At 46.4% G+C, this 23,584-nt stretch overlaps 1 protein-coding gene across 5 annotated transcripts in view; it reads right to left on the minus strand.

The window, feature by feature from the left end:
- The window catches only part of NHSL1 (NHS like 1), a 290,732-nt gene that overhangs the window by 221,898 nt on the left and 45,250 nt on the right, over window positions 1-23,584 (minus strand). The window contains exons 2-5 of one of the 5 annotated variants that reach the window (XM_070559451.1): window positions 20,297-20,347; window positions 6,692-6,802; window positions 5,368-5,453; window positions 4,251-4,452 (exon numbers count right to left, since the gene is read on the minus strand). In XM_070559451.1, the coding sequence (XP_070415552.1) occupies window positions 4,251-4,329 (79 nt within the window). In that variant the 5' untranslated portion in view covers window positions 4,330-4,452; window positions 5,368-5,453; window positions 6,692-6,802; window positions 20,297-20,347. Of the gene's footprint in view, window positions 1-1,891; window positions 2,354-2,658; window positions 3,107-4,250; window positions 5,454-6,691; window positions 6,803-20,296; window positions 20,348-23,584 lie in introns of those variants that run through there. The other 4 variants (XM_070559449.1, XM_070559450.1, XM_070559459.1 and 1 more) reach the window with 4 other exon arrangements.

Genomic DNA, 23,584 nt, shown 5'->3' on the forward strand with positions numbered 1-23,584 from the left:
CAGAAGTGAAACCACAGTTTCAGTCCACACTGGTACCTATGGAGGGACATACCTGATGCCCGTACTGGAGGCTGTGGGAGCACCCCCTCCAACCTGGCGGTCAAGGAAAGTGTTTCAGGATGAGTAGGAGAAAAAGAGTAATGTGCATTCCCCCCAACTCATGACAAGAGATTATTTTGGGTGACTTTCTACCTATGAGATTTTGAGAAATGGCAAACTTGACAAAATACTTCTTAGAATCATTGAGACCAGCTGGGCTGGCATGTATTGCTAAGATAAGTCTATACCTTTTTAAATAGCTCTACTCACACCCTTTGTTACTGGCAGACACCTGTCAGGTGATAAGACATGCACCGTCTCCCCTGCCCTCAGCCGCTGGTAAACTGTTCAGTTTTGTTACGTGCTTCTTGGGAGACGTTAAAAAGTTTATCTGACGAGAAAGATGAAATCAGCAGTCACAGTTATCCTGCGGACTGTTTATGGAATGTGTTTGAACTTTGCTCCCCATTTCCAGGGGACCCTAAAGGGAAGGGGCGTGAGCGGTGGTGGCACGGCAGGCCAGCCATCAGCAGGTCTTGGCTCCAGCCCACTGTGCCATCACCCGCGGCACAACCTGGGGTGAGTCTTCAACTCTCTCCACCCGATTTCCTCTCTTGTTGAGAGTTAATGAAACAGATGGATCTTACAGTCAACTCCAAGCCTAAAGTCCACACGTCCATTCTGGCGGAGCATGTTATTCTGAAGACCTGCCTAAAAAGGTCCCAAAATGACTGCAAAACATGGTTTTTACACAGGAACAAGGTTAGATGCAGTTTTTAAAAAGAATCCTAACAGAGGCTAAATAAAATGAATGCATAGGTATTTCATTGCTTTTTAGCATACAAAAAAGTGTGAAGGTGAAATCCCACAAAAACTAATGTCTTTCTCCTTCAGCTTTCTTCTCTATATGTGTACTTCTACCCTCAGACATAATTATATCCAATAAAAGCCTTCTTTCTCCATCACAAAAAAAATGAGCCAGGTTTTCTGGTATGAAATCAAAGCCATTTAAGATTCAAACAAACTTGTAAAAAGTTTTAAAAAGAATTATTTCAGTCACTAATTAGAACAATCTTAGTTAATTTAGAGAAGTTGGGGGATTTGGGCTACAGACATTAGCCTATTGATGCCTATGGATGCAAAGAGAGAAAAGTGATATGTTTAAATGTGAAACAAAACTAGCAAAAGGAGGCATCCTTGACCTGCTGGGCTATTTTCTCTTGTCTTTTAATTCCCACAATAGACCCGTTCACCTGGCAGATCCACCTCATCACGTCATTCCTCAAGGGGGAAATTCTCGTTCACCCACAGCCACTCTACACAGAACAGGCACAGAAGCAACTACTGACACCGGTGACCATGACATTCCACTGGACAGTAAATCCTGGCACATGACGTCATCACTCACATCAAGTAAACATATTCTGTTTATGTCCAACAACTTTAGAGACCTCTTTGATTGTTTCACCTCTCCAACTTCTGCTTTTTGGTTGGAGGGGAGGTGGGAGGCCTCTCCCTGGCTGGGAACCGTCTACAGCTCATAAGGATGTGTTGACAGCACAAAGAGACGAAGGCAAAACCTAAGTCCAGCACGTGGGAAGTTAACCTGGAGAATGCCTATCACAGGAAGCGATCTGGCTGGTATTAAAGACTGAAAACTTGCACTCTTCGGTTGTAAGGCAGCTAAAACGCAGCTAAGTTTCCCTAGCATGGAAAACCAGCTACTGCAGACTGCATATGAAGTGATTCTGAGCTGACGTTTCATCCAGAGCTGCTGAAATACCGCCGCGCGTTACACCACCACCTCCGTCCCGCCCTGCAATCCGTCTACCATCCCCAAGCCACTCCTTACACTGGGGATTATGGATCCAGTCCGTGAACTAAACAGGGGAGCGAGCAGCAAACACCACACGGCACGCTTCTCCTTTGGGCCAGCAGGAAACTCCAGTTACTCCGCTGACTAGTTAAGCTAGTTAGAGCTAGTTAAGCTGCTGAAAAGAAATGCGTGCTTGGAGAGATCACCACGGCAGGCCAGAGACTTGATTTTCAGGCTTGGAGGCGGTCAACGACGAGAGATTCGGAGTCTGAGCTCAGGGTCAAAGCCCTCTGAATCACAAAGCGCCGATGGGTCAGCGCGGGCAGGAGACAAAAATGAGCGCCGACAAAGAAAACCCCGAACTAAAAGTCTGCCCACTTGTGTTTTGCAGTAAAAGCACCGGGACGGCAGGCAGGTGGTGACAAGCACTCCCACGCTCGCCGAGACCCCAGATTTTTACGGACAGGTCCTCCTGAAGTCTTCAGAACTGCGATTCTCTATCCCTGCCTATATTTCACAGGCCACCTACCCCAGCCCTCTTCCCACGACCCTGGCTCCTCCTCCGTCTACAGCGCCCCAGGGTCTCCTCCCAGCCGCCCACACAGACAAACGGACAAGGGGCCGGACAGTGGAACTGCCGGCCCGGCGCCCGCGCTCTGCGCCCACTCCTCCAGCTGCCCAGCCCCTCCGGAATCCGAGGGTCTCAGCGCCGCCACCTGCAGGCGCCCCCACCCCGAGGCCCAGCCGCCAGGGGGCAGGAGGGAGCAGCCCGCGCACGCCCGCCCGCCGCCCCAGCCACTCACGGATCTGCACCCGGCGGGGGTCCAGGCGCGCGGCGGCGGCGAGCAGGGCGTCCAGGCGGCGGTGCAGCGCGGCGGTGCGGCGGCCCAGCGCGGCCGCCTGGCCCTCCAGCTCGCCGAAGATGTCCCCGGCGCAGCGCGACAGGTCGGCCAGCTGCGCCAGCAGGCGCACCAGGGCGCGCGCGCTGACCTGCTCCAGCGAGCGGAAGAGCGTGGCGCCCGCGGCCCCCGGCGGCCCGGCGCGCACGGTCCTCTGGTGGAAGGGCATGGCGGGCGAGCGGCGGGACAAAGGGGGCCGGCGGGCGGAGCCCGGCTCCTGCTGGGTGCGCGCGGCGGAAGGGGCGCGCGGGGCTCCGAAGTCCCCACCGCCCGGCGCGCGGCGGGAACACGTCCGCGGAGCCGCTCCGGGCGGGGCGCGGGTCCCGCCGAAGTTTGCAGGAGGCAGGAAAGCGCCGGCGGCTCCTTCCCTCCCTCGCGATTGGAGAGGGAGGAGGAAGCGGGGGAAGTGCCGCCGACACCGGCGAGAGGGAGGGAGACGAGAGGAAGGGGGAGGAGAAAGGGGCTGGCCGGAGCCACCTGCGGCGCCCGGAGGTGCGGCCGCGCCCTGCGCCCTCGAACAGCACGGCCTCGGCCTGGACCCCCGGGCCGCTGCCCCCCGCGCCCCCGGCGGCTGGGCTCGGTCCCCGGCCCCCGGCCCGGCGTGGGCAGGTGGCGCGCAGCGGGGGCGGGGGCAGCCTGGCTCAGGCGGCTCACCTGGGCGGTTCACCTGCGCTCCTGCCCGCGGCGGCGCTGAGTCAGGCGCGCCCCGCCCCGCGGGAAACGCCCGGGACCTCCGGGGGTCCCCAGGTCTCCCCCCAGGCCGTCTCTGGAAGGCGGCCAAGGCTTCTGCGCCGCTTTGGGGGACCTGAAAGAGTACAGCATTAAATCGTCCATTGGCCAGTGGTTTTGTATCTGACTAGGAGTCCCGCTCGGAAAAAACTCAGAGGACCTCTTTTTTTTGGCGGGCTGGGGGGGCTTCAAGAAAAACTTGCAAGTTTTTCTTAGCAAGCTGGCTCTTCATGGGGCTCCCTCCCTCTCCACCTTGGAAGGCGCCAGCTGAAATGTGCGGAATCTGGGTTTCTTCCCCCAAGCATGGGGGGGGGGGGGGGCGCGGGGGGGGGGGCTGGAACCAGAACTAGAACCCTGAATTCGGTGCCTGGAAGATGTTTAAGATAAATGCTGTCGAGGTCATGGTCACGACACACCACACTAACTCATACCTCCTGGTTAGTCGTATTTGAGGAGCCTGAGTCCAATATCCCGCAGCCCTGGCCTCTTGGGCTGTTTGCTCAGAAAAGGAACCTCGGGTGTTTGCTTTCTGCCCCACAAGTGACCCGGATCACTGTTCTGGGTTGCATTTTGGGAATCAGTCTTGGGAGCTGTGCTGATTGTCTTGCAAGGTGGATTCCCTCTTTGGGGCAGAGACGCAGGGCACACAGGCCTGAGCGCATCTCCAGATGGAACTTGGTAGACAGAAATGGCTTGGGGTCCTTCCCTCGTTGTACAGCAGCTCATTCTTCACAATATGGCCAAATAACAATCTCATGATCACTTACTCTGACCACCTGCAGGGTCGTCATCAGCTGTTCTACCGGTGACAAAAATGCTTTGAAGCTTAGGAAGCTCTATACACATCAGATACAGGATGCAAGTGCTGTCTCCTCAAGAAGTTTCTGCTGGGTCCTCCATGTGAGGCACTGGCTAGATGGAAGGTGATGTGCAGAGCTGGCTCCATCCCATCACCACGAGGCTCCCAGCCTAGTGGACCACAGATCACATTTTTAATTCATATACCATACAATTCACCTATTTAAAATGTACAATTCACTGATTTTTAGTATATTCACAGTGTTCTGCAAACATCACTACAATTTTGGAACATTTTAATCACCCCTTCCTCCCTCTCCCCCAAAAAACAGTTCTCTTTACTCATTCACCTTTTTGTTTCCATGTATTTGCCTCTTCTGGACATTTCATATAAAGGAAATCCAACAATATGCGCCTTTAGGGTCTTCTGTCACTTAACATAATGTTCCCAGGTTCATCCATGTGCATATATCTACTTAATTCCATTTTATGGCCGAATAATATTCCATTGTATGGATAGACCACATTTTGTTTATCCATTCATCTATTGATAGGCATTTGGGTTTCTACTTTTCGGCTGTTATGAATAATGCTCTGAACATTCATGTACAAGATTTTGTGTGGACACATGTTTTCATTTTCTTTTGGGTATATATCTGGGAGTAGAATTGCTGGGTCATATGCTAACTATGTTTAATTTTTTGAGGAACTGCCAGACTGTTTTCCAAATCACCTGCACCATTTTACATTCCCACCAGCAATGTGTAAGGGTTCCAATTTCTCCACATCTTCACCAATACTTGTTATTATCTGTCTTTTTTATCATAGCCCTCCTAATGGTTGTGACTGGCATCTCACTGTGGTTCTGACTTGCATTTCCCTGGCAGCCTGTGATGCTGGGCATCTTTTCATGTGCTTACTGGCCATGTGCTTATCTTCTTGGAGGAAGATGACACGTGTGGAGAGAAGTTTGTTCAGATCCTTTGCCCATTTTTAATTGGATTATTGTCTTTCTATTAAGATGACATGGATCTTTGGGTCTTTATGTGTTCTAGGTGTACATTCTTTATCATGTATAACATTTACTTTGTAATTGCTTCAACGGTCTGTTGTGGTTAAGGCTTGTTGTTTATGTGTTCATTCTTCTTATCCCTTGAGACTGTCTTCTTGATCTGAAAAGAAATACGATTTAACCATATAAACTAATAGAAAAAGAGCAAGGGCAAGCCAGCCTGATGGCCTAATGGAGAAAGTTTGGCGTGCCCTGCTTTGGTGGCCCAGGTTCAGTTCCTATCTGTCAGTAGCCATGCTGAGGCGGCATCCCACATAGAAGAACTCGAAGGACCTACAGCTAGAACATACGACTATCTACTAGGGCTTTGGGGAGGGAAAAAAAAAGCAGGCATATTTTTGTAAATTTGTAATCCTAAGGCAAAATGAATGGAATTTTTTGATAAAATGATTTCACTGCTCCAAAAGCTGAATTTAAACTCAATGTGTAACCAGAACATTGAATAAACAGGATTTGTGGAGTGTACTCATAAAAGCAACTTAATTTTTTTGCCTACTGTGCCATTAAAATCTGATGAGGATAGTTCTTCCTCTTCCAATGAATGACAACTCGAGCAGTCCCATAATTATTTTGTTCTGTCTCAGCTAAAGAAAACCTTACCATCACTTCAAGAGATAAAACATGCTGTCCGTTCAGGAATTAAAATTTTGCCCCTTCCCTAGCAGGGGCTTTCTGTGGGCAGAAGTCGGGGCTTTGAGCCTCTCCTCCCCTCCACCTGCCAGTGTGCTGACAATAACATGAAGGGGGAGAAGAGAAGCAGCAGGAAGGTCTCTCCTGGACTGGTACTCTCAAAGAGCCGCATCACACCCTCTGGGCCCAGGGACCTTGGAGGCTGAATCCTCCATAAACACTTCCGTGTCCCTTTCTGGGAATGTGTGACCATAAGTCCTGAGACAAGCAATGAATTCTAACCGCTAATTCCACCTTGTTCTTCTTTCTGTCCACTCCACGCAGACTCACTCTTGGGGTCCTATCAACCCTCCAGCAAGACCTTTTAGGCAGAATCCCCTTTAAAATGACCTCAGGCTGACCTTCCTACTGTCGACTCCACAAATGCTCTCTGAGATTCACAACCTTTAAAAAGCTCAGGTTGGAAGACAGAATTAGCCCTCTGCTGCCACAGGATACAGTACCTGCCCCGGGTGGGAGTCTGGCGCCCGCCCACCATCAGCCAGGAGCATCCTCCAAGCTCTCTGAAAGATACTGGGGAGCCTCTCATTACGCTGGCGCCTGATGCCAGTGCTCTGCCCACCACGGGTGAGGGCAGAACCCCCAGTGCAGCTCTCCCCAGGCCCTCCTCCCAAAGCCCTCCCCCATCTTCAGCTACCTGACTCTTACCCTCAACCATTTCCTTTGAGATGTCCACACTGTAGTCGCCATCACAACTCATTTTGGTATCTGACATCTGTCATTTCTTGGTGCATCAGTCACAACCTCCCATTTAATATCCTATAAATAACATACACAACAGAACAACACATTATGTTAAGTTACTCCAACCAGAATTTAGTGCCAACTAAGCTAAGGGAAGTGGGAAAAGAAAGCAGTTTGGGAGAGAGGAGGTCTGGTGTGACAGGCTGACACTGAGAATGGTCTGATGGCAGGTAAAGACCCGAGGGTGGAATTCAGATGAGGACTGGGCACCACGAAGAGAGTCAGATGTCCTCAGAGCTAACAGAGGCGCATGAGGACGGGTGGGCAGAGAACCAAGGTCCAGGTGAGGGAAAGCTCCCAGTCAGGGCAAGAAGAGAAGAAAGGAGCACTGAAGAAAGAGGAGGAGATCTGAGTGTGGCTGACCGATCCCGGGGTAGAGAAAGGGCCGAGAGAGGCAAAGAGGGATCGGCAGGGATGGGGTTACCGCCATCTTCAAAAGAGCAACTGTGCTATGACAGTGAGGCAGAAACCAGATGTCAGTGATGTAAGCAGAGAGGACACACAGTGACAGAGCTGGAGCATTCAGAGAGAAAACCACAGTGAAAAGAAGCTCAAAAACTGGTTAGATGAAGCAATATTACCAAAATATTTTTTTTCCTCAAGACAGCACTTGAAAACCAGGTATGGCTGAAACTGTCCATCCCATTGGGCTGTCCTCTCTCTTTTTGCTGACAGCTCCATTTGTTTACCAGAATGTCCAGCCTCTGGAGATCCTAATTCCTCTACCCCATCCTGTTCTGAGAGTGATGGTCAGGTGTCACCCAGTTCTAAGCCAATCACACTGTCGGGAAGTGGGAGGCTTCTGAGAAACGGCCCCTCCCTGATGCCAGGAGAAAGAGGAGGAGAAAGCCTCACCCATTCTCATCTCTGGCCAGACCCCTGCCTCCTCCTGAAGACATGCTGTCTGGAGCTGCAGCAGAATCATGACACCAAGAGGGGCAAGGGGAGCATGGAACGCCCCCCCTCCCTCGCAAACGCTGAGCCTGCCCCATGAGGACGAGCCCACATGTGCTGACGGTGTCCCGCCTTGTGGTCTGGGACCAGGAGCATCACCATCACTGGGTAGCTTGCTGGAACGCAGAGTCTCAGGCCCCACCCCAGACCCACCAAATGAGAATCTGTATGTTAAGCTCCCCAGGTGATTCATACGTATTGCATAGCTTGAGAAGCACTGGTTTAAACTCCTCTTGGCTGGGTTTTTCTGTTACTTCTAGCTGAATACATAGGAATTTGTGACAGGGAGAAGTAGTAGGTGATCAAGGAATTGAAGACTGGAGAGAATTAAATGACTACGGAAGGATGTGAGCAAGGATACAAGTGAGGTTGCCAGAAGGCCTAGGTGTCAGCAAAGAGAGAGCAAAAGTCACCTGTCTGGATATAAGAAAGGAAATGGTGAGGTGTTTCTCGCGACTCAGCAAGTGTTGAATAAAAGAATCCCTGAGAGAGGGCTCGAGAGAGGGCTCGAGAGGAATGAGCCCACCTTCCCACCGCCCGGAGGCCCAGGGGAGAGCGTAGAGGCTGCAGGTCCACACCTGGGACGTCGAGGATCCGGGCACGATTAAGATCATCTTTACAAGGCTGACTGCAGAGTAGGGATGGACCTAAGAATGTGGGAACAGAAGTAATAGATGGCCTGAGTGTGGCGGAAGACCCCTGGGGCCCAGGAGAGCGGGGTGCTGGGGGTGTGAAGGGAAAGAGCTGGAACACAGGGGTGGAAGGCCCCCAATCTGAGACCTGAGCCAGACGATGACTGACAGTTATGTGAGCCAAACAGAGACGTGCTAATGAGAAGGAAGAGCAGACTCCACCAACCAACAGGTAATTGTCCAAAAGGCAAAGATTAGGGGGCCGGCCTGGTGCTGCAGCGGTTAAGTGCGCATGTTCCACTTCTTGGCAGCCCAGGGTTCACCGGTTTGGATCCCAGGTCAGACATCGCACCACTGGACAAGCCATGCTGTGGTAGGCGTCCCATATATAAAGTGGAGGATGATGAGCACAGATGTTAGCTCAGGGCCAGGCTTCCTCAGCAAAAAGAGGAGGACTGGCAGTAGTTAGCTCAGGGCTAATCTTCCTCAAAATAAATAAATAATAAATAAATACATTAAAAAGGCAAAAATTAAAACCTATCTTTAATAGAAATAAAGTAAATACCCCATTTGAAACAAAATTTTTTTATAGTGCTCAATAAATCGTTTTTCTTATAGTACTCAGTAGACCTTATCAAACATGACTCAAACTTTAAATAATAATAGAAATGAGCCTTCACCTCAGGGGCTTATGATAAAAAAGGAAGCAACTCTATCAGGCTGCCAAGTGGCTTCCAACAACAGAAATGTTCGCTCTCTCAGTTCTGGAGGCCGGAAGTCTAAAACCGAGGCGTCAGCAGGCCCGGCTCCCGGGGACCCACAGGGAGAACCCTGCGGCCTCTTCCATCTTCTGGCATGTGCTGGAGATCTCCAGTATTCCCTGCCTTATGGATGCATCCACCACTCCAATCTCTGCCTCCATTGTTGCATGGCCACTCCTCCTTGTGTCTCCTCTCTGGTCTCTGTAAGGACTTCTCACAAAGACACTAGTCACATTGGATCAAGGGCCCACCCTACTCTAGTAAGGCTTCATCTTAACTAATTACATCTGCCAAGAGCCTATTCCCAAATAAGCTCACATTCTGAGGCACTGGAGGATAGGATTTAAACATATCGACACAATAAGACGACAGAAACAAAGTGTCTTTAGGTTAATTACTTAGATCAAGAGAATGGCCCCGTGGCTGAGTGGTTAAGTTTGCACGCTCCGCTTCAGCGGCCCAGGGTTTTGCCGGTTCAGATCCTTGGTATGGACATGGCACTACTCATCAGGCCATGCTGAGGCAGCATCCCACATGCCACAACTAGAAGGACCCACAACTGAAAATATACAACTATGTACCAGAGGGCTTTGGGAGAAAAAGAAAAAATAAAACCTTTAAAAAAAAAAGAATCTTCATGCAAAATTACCAGAGGCAAAAAACAAGGGCAGATCCCTCCCAGGTCCTGGTTCTGGACCTTTCTGGGGAGGCAAGGGAGCGTGATCCTGGGGTTCTGGCTCTGGTCCAGCACCCCTGATGCTGCTCCTGCTGGAACGTCACCACTCTTCCTCACTCGTAAATTCAGCAGGGGGTTGGGCTCTGTCCCATGACTGCTGGCCTCTGCTCAACAGTGAGGGAGAACTGAGGAAGCAGGAAGAGAGCTGCAGCCCTAAGCTACATCCGGACGTGAAATCATGACTAGCACCCTGTTCCCACCTTTTCATTAATATACCTGAAGATAAATCCTATTAAGTTTATTCCAAGACCAAAACTGTGGAAGTTAGGGGCCAGCCTGGTAGCACAGTGGTTAAGTTCATACGTTCCGCTTTGGCAGCCCAGGGTTCACTGGTTCAGTTCCTGGATGTGGATCTACACACCATGTACCAAGCCATGCTGTGGCAGGCATACCACATATAAGGTAGAGGAAGAGGGGCACAGATGTTAGCTCAGGGCTAATCTTCCTCAAAAAAAATTGTGGAAGTTTTATATATATATATATAGGTGAGGAAGATTGTCGCTGAGCTAACATCTGTGCCAATCTTCCTCTATTTTGTATGTGGGATGCCACCACAGCATGGCTTGACAAGCAGTGTGTAGGTCTGCACCCAGGATCCAAACCTGGGCTGCTGAAGCAGAGCACAGAAACTTAACCACTACACCACCAGGCCAGCCCCCAACTTTTTGCTCTATGGGACAAATTGTTACTGTATTAAAAGTCTAACGGTTGCTGCACTGGTAGTATTACCTTATCCAGTAGGGGAAAAGGCAACAAATTATCATGATGTGAAAAAGATACAACAGGCACCATGGGGCCAGCATGTAATGCTCTTCTCTCTGGGAAACACTGCAGCTTGTACCGGCATCTGCCGAGCATGCCAGTCTGGAGATGTCTATCAACCACAAAGCCTTTTCTGCTTTAAACAGACCCAGACAGGAAAGTGGTAATTTCCCCCAAACTAAGATGACACTGGTCTTTGATCAGACAGATCTCCAGATGCAAATTTGACTGTCCCTCCTCAGCTCCAAAGGCTTCACAGCTTTCCCATGGCTTGTAGGGTCACCCTTAGTGAGGCCCACAGGGCCCAAAGTGTGCTGCGCTGCCTTGCTCTCCAGCCCTACTTCCTGCCTCTGCCTCCCTGCCATGGAGGTCCAGGCCAAACAGACTCCATGTTGTCTTCTCTCCCTTCATCCTGAATCTGGCCCCCACTTCAGCCTGATTCAAATGTCACCTCCTTGAGAAAACCTGCCCCCACCTCCACAGCCTGACCAGGTATCTCTGTCACAGGACCTTGTGCTTCTCCTTCTTGAACAGATAAGAGTTAGTATGTATATATTTATGTGATTTTTATTAATATCTATTAACAATAGGTTTTAATATTATCTATTAATATCAGGGCCCTGAAAGGAAACAAATTGACTGAGATGGTTCAGATAAGAGAATTTAACAAAGAGTAAATATGCAGAGGTGTGGGCAGGTTCAGAGAACCAGGCACAGAGGCTGAGACACCAGGGACCAGCAACAGCAGGAAGCCTCAAGGCCCTGGGTTTGAAGGGTGGGAGCGCCACCCGTGGCCCCTCCAGGGCTGAAGCTCGTCCAGCAGCAGCTGGGGATGCTGGCGGAGGGTGAGCCTAACCTCTCTCTGGGACTGTCTTCCACTGAAAGGAATGTCCTCACTGACACACACCCTTCTCCAGGGGTGACCAGGCCCAGTGCTTGTCCACACCGGGTGTAAAGGTCCAGCCCACTCGCCCCCTTGGGTCTACCAACTGCAGGGCCACCCCAGCTGCTGAAGCCAATCCTGCTTCTCACTTCCCACTCTAAGTAGTGACCCCGAGAGCCCTGCCCAGCCAACCTCCTCCAGGCAGAAATCACAGTCTGTCCCCACAGAACCTGACCTGGAAAAAGGGCCAAGGGAAAGACAGTATTACCCAAGCACCCTAAGAGCTGGTGCCATGGAGAAGGGGGTCCCCTGTGAACACGAAAAAGTGTTCTCACTGCCAACAATGCAAGACTTGGGCAGGGAGGGAGTGGAGAAGACACAGCCCATCTCCTCCTACCCTCAGGCCTCTGCCTGTGCTTCCCTTGGTGGGGCCCATCAGATGATGTAATCCACAGGGATCAGGGTCTGCGGTGGAAGAGATCAGAGAACAGACGTGGCGGGGAGAGGGGAGCAGACACAATGGAGATGAACCATTTTGCCCTCAGTATCATTTTTGCTCTTCCCTCAGACAAAGAAGCTCTGGCACCCAACATGTAGGCCACATCTTTAACTAGTGTCAGTCACAAGGTGATGCCCATTCCATCACATTCTGAGCAGGATCTAAATCGTAATGTTAACTACCTTTGGAACTTCACATAGGGTGGCAGAAAAGTGGAAGGATAAAGGAAAGTCAACAGCATAAGTTACGCACTCATCTCGATGACTAGGCCTGGATCAAAACTGGGAATCACACTCCCTTCTTCTACCACCTGCTCCATGTTCTTACCCTCGATCAGCACCTGTCAGGGTGAACCAGACCTTCATCCCTGCAGGATCTGAGTCCTGAGGATGACAATGTCCTATTGACTCTTTGTGCAGCAACAACCAAATTTCCCTCAGTAAGCAGCCAACACACACAGTGGCAAGAGGGGCCCAAATAACCCAGAGGGAGTCTCAGCATCCAATTTAATGACACCACGACTCTGCTGTCCAGCAGAACATAGGCTCCGTTCTCCCTAATGAATTAGAACTTCCAATGAAAATCCAGCTGGCTGGGGAGACTGAGAGATGCTGCATAGGAATCAGCCTTCTTGGGTGTGAAGGATGGGAGGAGGGGTGGACAGCAAATAGAAAATAGCCAGCAAAGACAAGAAAAAGAAGAAATGGCTGCCGCCAAGGACAGCAGGGCCAGGAGGAGGGCCTGTCAACTGTCTACAATGTGGGAGACATCACAGATGAGTTGTGAATACAAATTAAAAATAAAAATAATAGGAGCAAAATGGCGGGGTGAGCTGACCTGGGACTCTCTCCCCTCCAAACTACAACCAAAGAATTGGAAAAACTGAATTTCAACCAATAACCCTAATACCAAGACTGTCAGAGAACTACAGCAACAAGACGACGGAGGACGGACAGGCTGCAGCCAGCCTTGAAGGAGCTGGAACGGCGTAGGAGAGAACTTGGCTCCCTCCCCTAGAGACTAGGATCGCTGCCGCGGGTGCGGGAAGGAGCGGGGGAGGGGCTGCGTGTCCTGGGATCGTCCAGGACTCCCGCCGCTGGTGCAGTGGAAACCCGCTGACGGGGAAAGCTTCCATGTGTGGGTACCCCATCAAGCCAGGGCCCCTGGAGACCAGAGAGCAGAGCTGATCCAATCCAGGTTGGCGTGGGAGAGAAAGTGCCCCTCCTCCCTCAACCTGTGCTCTGCGCCGCCATCACGGCTGAAGGCACAGGGCTCAGAACATGCGGCTCTCAACCCCCGTCTAGTGGCGAGAGGCTGTAACTGCAACCAAATTCTACCATCATGCGCAAAAATCACCCCTCTACCAGTCAGCAATTTATAAAACCTCCAGACCAGAAGGAAAACAATAAAAACACAGAATTAAGTCCTGAGGACTTGGAAACAGGTAAACTAAGTGAAAATGAGTTCAGAGTAGCTATCATCAAAAAACTCAATGAGGTAGAGGGAAAGATAGAGAAACAAGTCAACGAGATCTGGAGTTACTTCACAAGAGAGATTGAAACTATAAAGAAGAATCAATCAGAAATACTAGAGATGAAAAATACAATGGACCAGATAAAACAGAATACGGGTTCCCTGAATGCATGTGTAGACACCATGGAGGAGCAAATGAGCATAATCGAAGATAGACAGGCTGAATGGCTCCAGACAGAGGAAGAAAGAGAACTAAGGATTAAAAAGAATGAGGAAAATATCAGAGAAATAGTGGATTCAATGAGGAGAACAAATTTAAGAATCATCGGAATTCCTGAGGGCATGGAAAAGGAAAATGGAGCAGAAAGTGTGCTTAATGAAATTATGGAAGAGAACTTCCCAAATCTAGGGATTGAGGGAGAAATGTGTGTGGAGGAAGCTTTCAAATTTCCTAGACTTGTCAGTGTAAAAAGACCTACTGCAAGGCATATAGGAGTAAAAACGGCAAAAATGAAAGACAAAGAAAGAATGCTCAGGGCAGCAAGACAGAAGAAAATAACCTACCAAGTAACTCCTATCAGACTTTCAGCGGATTTCTCAACAGAAACTTTACAAGCTGGGAGAGAATGGAGTGACATATTCAAAACTTTACAAGATAAAAATCTTCAGCCAAGAATACTCTATCCAGCAAAAATATCCTTCAGATATGAGGGAGAAATTAAATCTCAAACAAAAGTTAAGGGAATTTGTAACCAAAAGTCCTCCACTACAAGAAATCCTCAAGAAGGCTCTCATACCTGAAAAAAAGAAAAAAAGGGAGAAAGGGGTCACAAACCACAGAGTAGGGAGACTAATAGATAGAATCAGAGTAGGATAGCAAGTATTCAACTATAGCATTAAGATAAAGGTAAGGAAACCACCAAAGACGATCTTATCACTCTAACTACAAACTCATAACACGAGTTGGAATAAGAGATGAAAATAATAATTTAGGAGGGGAAGAGCAAAGGGAGTAAATCAGTCTAGGCCAAGTAAGTAAGAGCCCAGCAGAGAATAGACTATATTATACACGAGATTCTAAATACAAACTTCAGGGTAGCCACTAAACTAAAAAACAGAACAGAGCCACAAAACATATAAAGGAAAAATCTAAGAAACCCAGCATAAGAAATTGCAGAAGTCAATGGGTAGGCTAAAACACACAGGACGAGAAACAAAGGTAACGCAGGAAAACCAGATAACGAGCAACAGAATGACAGCCTTAAGCCCACATGCATCAATAATCATGCTCAATGTAAACGGATTGAACTCTCCAACAAAAAGACACAGAGTGGCAAAATGGCTTAAAGAACAAGATCCAACAATTTGTTGCCTCCAGGAAACACACCTCAGCCCCAAGGACAAACACAGGCTCAGAGTGAAGGGGTGGAAGACAATACTTCAAGCTAACAGCAAGGAAATAAAAGCAGGTGTTGCAATACTTATATCAGACAAAACGGATTTCAAAATAAGGCAGGAAAAGAGAGACACAGAGGAACAATATATAATGATCAAAGGGACACTTCATCAAGAAGAAATAACGCTTTTAAATATCTATGCACCCAACACAGGAGCACTAAAGTTCATAAAGCAACTATTAACAGCCCTAAAGGAAGATGTGAAAAACAACACAATAATAGTAGGGGACCTCAACACCCCACTCACATCAATGGACAGATCATCCAGACAGAAAATCAACAAGGAAATAGTGGAGCTAAACAAAAAGCTAAAACAATTGGACTTGATAGACATATATAGATCACTTCACCCTAAAAGAGCTGAATACACATTCTTCTCAAGTGCACATGGAACATTCTCAAGGATAGACCATATGTTGGGAAACAAAGCAAGCCTCTACAAATTTAAAAAACTTGAAATAATAACAAGCATCTTCTCCGATCATAATGCTATAAGGCTAGAAATTAATTATAAGAAAAAAGCTGAGAAAGGCACAAGGATGTGGAGACTAAACAATACGCTACTGAACAAGCAATGGATCATTGAATAAATTAAAGAAGAAATCAAAAAATACCTGGAGACAAATGAAAATGATAACATGCCACACCAACTCATATGGGATACAGCAAAAGCTGTATTAAGAGGAAAATTCATCACAATACAGACACATCTTAACAAACAAGAAAAATCCCAAATAAGCAATCTTAAACTACACCTAACCGAATTAGAGAAAGAAGAACAAACAAAGCCCAAAGTCAGCAGAAGGAGAGAAATAATAAAAATCAGAGCAGAAATAAATGCTATTGAAACGAAAAAGGTGGTAGGATCAATGAAACAAAGAGCTGGTTCTTTGAGAAGATAAATAAAATCGACAAATCCCTAGCCAGACTTACAAAGAAAAAAAGGGAGAAAGCTCAAATAAACAAAATCAGAAATGAAAGAGGAGAAATAACAACAGACTCCACAGAAGTACAATTTCGTAGAATACTACGAAAAATTATATGCCAACAAAATGGATAACCTAGAGGAAATGGATAAATTCTTGGACTCCTACAATCTCCCAAAGCTCACTCAAGAAGAAGCAGACAACTTGAACAGACCAATCACAAGGAAAGAGATTGAAATAGCAATCAAAAACATCCCAAAGAATAAAACCCCAGGGCCAGATGGCTTTCCTGAGGAATTCCACCAAACTTTCAGAGAGGATTTAATACCTATGCTTTTCAAGCTATTCCAAAAAATTAGGGAGGATAGAACACTTCCTAACACATTCTATGAGGCCAACATCACGCTGATACCAAAGCCTGACAAGGACACCACGAAAAAAGAGAACTACAGGCCAATATCACTGATGAACATAGATGCAAAAATTCTAAACAAAATTTTGGCAACCAGAATTCAGCAATTCATCAAAAGGATCATACATCATGATCAAGGGGGGTTCATACCAGGGACACAGGGATGGGTCAACATCCACAAATCAATCAACGTGATACACCACATCAACAAACTGAGGAAGAAAAACCACATGATCATCTCAATAGATGCAGAGAAAGCATTTGATGAGATCCAACAGCCATTTATGATAAAAACTCTGAACAAAATGGGCATAGAAAGGAACTACCTCAACATAGTAAAGGCCATATATGACAAACCCACAGCCAACATCACACTCAATGGGCAAAAACTGAGCGCCATCCCCCTGAAAACAGGAACGAGACAAGGATGCCCTCTATCACCACTCTTATTTAACGTAGTACTGGAGGTCCTGGCCAGAGCAATCAGACAAGAAAAAGGAATAAAAGGAATCCAAATAGGGAGGGAAGAAGTGAAACTCTCGCTGTTTGCAGACGACATGATCTTATATATAGAAAACCCCAAAAAAGCCATTGGAAAACTTTTAGAAGTAATCAACAACTACAGCAAAGTTGCAGGGTATAAAATCAATTTGCATAAATCAGTAGCATTTCTATATTCTAATAACGAACTAACAGAAAAAGAACTCAAAAACACAATACCATTCACAATCGCTACAAAAAGAATAAAATACCTCGGGGTGAATTTAACTAAGGAAGTGAAAGACCTATACAATGAAAATTATAAGGCCTTTCTGAGAGAATTGGATGACGACATAAGGAGATGGAAAGATATTCCATGTACATGGATTGGAAGAATAAACATAGTTAAAATGTCCATTCTACCTAAAGCAATCTACAGATTCAACACTATCCCAACCAGAATCCCAATGACATTCTTTACAGAATTAGAACAAAGAATCCTAAAATTCATATGGGGTAACAAAAGACCCCAAATTGCTAAAGCAATCCTGAGATAAAAGAACAAAACGGGAGACACATCACAATCCCTGACTTCAAAACATATTACAAAGCTACAGTAATCAAAACAGCTTGGTACTGGTACAAAAACAGGTGCACAGATCAATGGAACAGAATTGAAAGCCCAGAAATAAAACCACACATCTATGGACAGCTTATCTTTGACAAAGGAGCTGAGGGCATACAATGGAGAAAAGAAAGTCTTTTCAACAAATGGTGCTGGGAAAACTGGAAAGCTATATGTAAAAGAATGAAAATTGACCATTCTTTCTCACCATTCACCAAAATAAACTCAAAATGGATCAAAGACCTAAAGGTGAGACCTGAAACCATAAGGCTTCTAGAAGAAAACGCAGGCAGTACACTCTGACATCAGTATTAAAAGGATCTTTTCAGACACCATGTCTTTTCAGAGAAGGGAAACAATAGAAAGAATAAACAAATGGGACTTCATCAGACTAAATTGCTTCTTCAAGGCAAATGAAAACAGGATTGAAAGAAAAAAACAACCCACTACCTGGGAAAAAATATTTGCAAGTCATATATCTGACAAAGGCTTAATATCCATAATATATAAAGAACTCACACAACTCAACAACAAAAAATCAAACAACCCCATCAAAAAATGGGCTGGAGACATGAACAGACATTTCTCCAAAGAAGATATACGGATGGCCATTAGGCACATGAAAAGATGTTCTTCATCGCTGATCATCAGGGAAATGCAAATCAAAACTACACTAAGATATCACCTTACACCCATTAGAATGACAAAAATATCTAAAACTAATAGTAACAAATGTTGGAGAGGTTGTGGAGAAAAAGGAACCCTCATACACTGGGGGTGGGAATGCAACTGATGCAGCCACTATGCAAAACAGTATGGAGAGTCCTCAAAAAATTAAAAATAGAACTACCATACGATCCAGCCATCCCACTACTGGGTATCTATCCAAAGAACTTGAAGTCAGCAATTCCAAGAGTCTTATGCACCCCAATGTTTATTGCAGCATTATTTACAATAGCCAAGACACGGAAGCAACCTAAGTGCCCATCAACAGATGATTGGATAAAGAAGATGTGGTACATATATACAATGGAATACTACTCAGCCATAAAACAGAACAAAATCGTCCCATTTGCAATAACATGGATGGACCTTGAGGGAATTATGTTAAATGAAATAAGCCAGTTAGAGAAGGACAATCTCTGTTTGACTCCACTCATATGAGGAATTTAAAAATGTGGACAAAGAGAACAGATTAATGGCTACCAGGGGAAAAGTGGGGTGGGGGGTGGGCACAAAGGGTGAAGGGGTGCACCTACCACACAACTGACAGACAATAATGTACAACTGAAATTTCACAAGATTGTAACCTATCATTAACTCAAAAATAATAATAATAATAATACCCCTTGGTAGATGATCCAGGTAGCAACATTCAACAGGCAGCTGGAAATAGGGGCCTAACGCTTGAGCGAGAAGAATGGGCTGGAAAGTACACTTGGAGAGATGTTCGCAGGGGTTCCCAGAAGCTCAGGAAGCAGGTGAGACTTAGACCCTACGAAGATTTACTGACCACTCTCCCGGAGACTTCCACACAGTCATCTTCATGTTCACAAGCATGTTGTAGTAAGAGGACTGCCTCCCTGTTCGAATGAGCAAATAGATTCAGAAAGATCCAGTGACTTTCTCAAGACTGCACAGGGGCAGGGGTCTGCATCTCTGGGGCCACCAAGGAGGAGACTGACTGGGGTTGCGTTCCGGAGCAGCTCTTATGGACCAGGAACTGTGCATATTATCTCACTGAATCCCTGTGTGATCTGCAGTTAAGCTTTATTGCACCCGCTTTGTAGACGAGGTAACTGAGAAGCTCAGGATCACATGGCTGGGAAGCAGCAGAGTCAGTCTGAACCCGGTCAGGCACCAAGACCCCTGACTGTTCAACTACATCGCCCTGCAAGGGAGCCCAGAACACCTTTAAATGGTGAGAGAAGAAACAAGATCCAAAAAAAGAAACAGAAAAGAGTTCCTCAAATAAGCCTGAGAAGATCCAAAAATAACCTCATATCTTGGAAGTCAAGGAAGGGAAAGTTTTCCATTGGGAGAGAATATGCTGTCACAGACACAGTGGGTTCCAGTTCCAGAAGTACGACAAGTTGGCTGTAAGACCCTAGGCCAACCATTCAGTTCATCGGGCCTCTTTCCTCACAACGGAAAGTATGGAGGCTTCTCCACTACAAACTTACCCGTGTTCACACTCACCACGCCCCCACCTCCAGGTGGGTGTTCCACCTGCCTGTGCTTAGGATGCCCCTGCTCCTGCATCCCCCAACACCGTGCTCCTGCAATCACCCCCTTTTTCTATCTTTGAGTTCTCTCTCCATTTGCCACTCCCGCATTTAAAACACACTCAAGTCTCTCTCATTAACGGTAAAACCCTTCCCTTCATCCTGCCTCTCTACATAATTAGCCACCCCCTTCTACCTCTTTCCCTTCATAGTCAAGTTGCTAGAATAGTCTGCATTCAAGGTCTCCATGTCCACAAACCAAGCCACTGCGGTCTGCTTTCTCCCCATCTCTCCTTGAAACGGCTCTGCTGATGTCACCAGTGCCCTTTTGCCTGTTCTGGCCCTTGAGTCTGTGCTGTATCTCACATCACTGACCATTCCACTGTCTTGAAACTATTCTCAGGTTTTTGCCCTGCTCCTCCTTTTTACACTCTCTCTATCACATTTTCCTAATTTGGGGGCTAAAAGCTGTGAATACATGCTTCAGAAAGTGCACATACACAGAAAACGTGGCTTTTGTTTTCCTGAACCTCTAAAGCCAACACAGAGATCCTTGAGGAGCTGATGTAACTCAGTTGACACAGGCTCCCCGAGCTGCTCAACCACTCCTATGACTTCAGCTATTGCATAATGCCCAACTCTCTATCTTTAACCAGGGTTCACGTCTCAGCTCTTACCACTTACCAGCTGCGTGGCTTTGGGACAGGGTTCACCTCTCATATCTCAGGTCCTCATCTGCAAAACAGAGATCATAACAGGATAATATATACAGTTGTTGTGAGACCCACATGAGTTACAACAGGTGCTTAGACATTGGCTGGTACATAGTTGGTTCGTACTTACCAAATGTTTGCTATATAACTAGATCTCTCTCTCACTCTCTTTCTCTCCCCCTCCTTCCCCCAAATCAACTTACTCAACTGATAAAGGACATTTCAACCTGAAAGTCCCCCAAAGAATCCAAAACTGAGTTCATCTACTCCACCACCCAAACCTGCTCTTCCCTCACCATTCCTTATCCTGGACTAATCCTCACAGCATGCCACAGAGTCCTTCCTCCAGCATGACCACAATCTATCCACCAACATTTTGGGGATATAGTTGTTCAATTGCCTACAAGTCTGCCACCCAAATTATATTCCTCCCTCTTGTCTATAAGGCATCTTGGGAATCTACTGGATGCCTTACTGAATCACGTTGCCACCCTCTTGTTCTATAAGTAACCACATCAAGAAGCAATGAAGGACCTGTTATTTAGAGAGAAAATATCTATAGAAAATGAAATGCAGCAAATAAAAACCCTTTAAAGTCTCACCCAGAGCAGTTAGAAACAAACACTTTCCAGTTATTCGACTATAATCTATGAAGTTTACAAAGAACAAGGGCAAAGACAACAGAACCTGAGTCAGAACGAGAGCAGAGGCATTTCTCTCAGCCAGTTTCACCAGCATCTCATGGAGAAGGACCTGCAAGTGCAGGATCAGCCACATATGATTTTAGCTCGTTGCTTTCTCACTTACACTTTGGTCAACTGGGTTCTTCCCATAGTACGGATTTCTCCCTGTAGAGCTGATTCCACCCAGCAGCTTTCTGAAAACCTAGCTGACCTTCATTAACTGACAACCTAAGAAACAGTTTTACACCCATTATTTTGTTTGCTGTGAATATTGTTTACTACAGCTTCACTTAAGAAATTCCTTTTAAAACTTACGTTAGGAAAAGCATTGCTTCCCAGAAGAAATGAGTATGTTTGTTCTCTCACAGTCAATTAAATTTTTTTTGAGGAAGACTAGCCCTGAGCTAACATCTGCCACCAATCCTCCTCTTTTCGCTGAGGAAGACTGGCCCTGAGCTAACATCCATGCCCATCTTCCTCTATTTTTCATATATGGTACACCTACCACAGCATGGCTTGCCAAGCGGTGCCATGTCCACACCAGGGATCTGAGCCGGTGGACCCCGGGCCGCCGAAGCAGAACATGCGAACTTAAGCGCTGAGCCACCGGGCTGGCCCCTGGTTAATTAAATTTTTCAACTGATCATAGTTCCCTCTCCACTCTGGTTTCTAAGAAATTCCAAGACAAAATCACTCGTCCTCTTGTGCTGTCTGTGCCCTCCTGGCCAGAATGTACGTGTTCTATTTGCACTCAATACCACCACCATGATTATTAACTTCTATGCCATTTTCCATGGCCATACTTTTTAAGAAATTGAATTTATTTACTTTTTTCTTTTTAAAGATTTTGTTTTTTCCTTTTTCTCCCCAAAGCCCCCCAGTACATAGTTGTATATTCTTCGTTGTGGGTCCTTCTAGTTGTGGCATGTGAGATGCTGCCTCAGCGTGGTTCGATGAGCAGTGCCATGTCTGCACCCAGGATTCAAACCAACGAAACACTGGGCCGCCTGCAGCGGAGCGCACGAACTTAACCACTCGGCCACGGGGCCAGCCCCTGAATTTATTTACTTTTTACATGAGTATCTGGTGAGCTGCCTCAAATCTTTGGTTGAAAAAGGTGGTGTGCATTAAATTTAAATTAATTATGAATTAATTATTTAGCACGGGTGCCATCATTCCCAACTAACCCCTCCTATTATTTTTAACATTCTAAGATCACAAATATAGTTTATGCATCAGCAAGAGGAGGCACCTGAAGCGAGGGTGCCCACTTGGCAGTCACAGTGGCCGCCCTGCTGCACGACTGGAGAGACCAAGAGGGCCCTGGCTGGCGAGTGTGCCAAATCAGCCTGTGCACACCGGCAGCCTCTCTCTCTAGCGTCCATGCTCCAGACATGGCTTCATGAGATGACGAGGTGGGTCAGATGAGCTTATTATTCAATAAATTCATATTATTTCCTTCTCCAGTTTCCAACGAGAATCCTAACTCTATGCCTCTTTCTTCTCCTTCCTCCCTCTTCTGGCCATTTAATTATTTCATTCTTCATCTTCAAAAAGAAGAAATGTGGAAAACATGACCAAATATTAGGCTATTAAAACTGGGTACCTGAGAAAGGAAAAATTCAAAGACCAACTCTCTACAGTCAAAGGGAAATTAAGGACATTTCTTTCTTCCTTCAGGATGCTCTGAACACAGGTTTCTTCTAGAATCATCTACAGAGATTGCTTATACTTCCTACATGCAGTAAACATCTAAATTGTGCACTTCTTTCTGACAATAGAGAGCTAAGAGGGCACGGTCAGGAAAGGTGTTTTTTCCCAGTTATGGACAAGTTATTTTAAGTTTAGGATCCTTGCTTTTTTTCTTCTTTTCATTTCAACCATGAGTTAAATCTAATATATGCATGTAACATTCTTCAGGAAAGTAATTATGTAAATACAAGCACGGTAAAATTTTCTTACTTATTAAGTCTCCAGGAATAAAATATACACTGAGGGAGAAAATGTTTTCAGATACATACAATCCTTTGTTTCCATTTTTCTGACATCTCATGGAAGGGCTACTTGTAATTCTGGCTATTTCTTTAGAAAAATGCAAAATGTTAGAATTTTTAATTGTTTCATCATGCTTCAGTAAATAAATGTGCTAAGGGAACACAGTCAATAACAGAATAATGCATCGTCTTATGCAGCTGATTGATTGTTTGTAATACTGCCCATCCCCGAGGATCAAATCCAAAGAGCTTTTTCATTAATTTGGGGAACTGGAGCATTCTCAGGAATCCCCACAGTAAACCATCTCGGACGGTGTGATTCACAGTGGAGCTGCAGCTGACGCTCTGGGCCGCCCGCTTGGTTTTCCCAGGCTCTGTAAGGGGATTTTACCAGTTGTTCACAGGGTCACATAGTTCTGTAAAGTTTGCAAAAACTAATTGTTTGGTATTCTTTTTTCTCAAAGAGGAACTCCAAAATTGCATAAGCGTCAGGCTGCAAAAAAACCTGGATCTATGCCTCGACTCAACAGCAATTTAGTAGTTTATTTTTCTCCAAAGTAAGACTGTAACTACAGCAAACCA

This window comes from Equus przewalskii, chromosome 9 (genome assembly GCF_037783145.1).
Source record: "Equus przewalskii isolate Varuska chromosome 9, EquPr2, whole genome shotgun sequence".
In the NCBI taxonomy this organism is placed as follows: domain Eukaryota; kingdom Metazoa; phylum Chordata; class Mammalia; order Perissodactyla; family Equidae; genus Equus; species Equus przewalskii.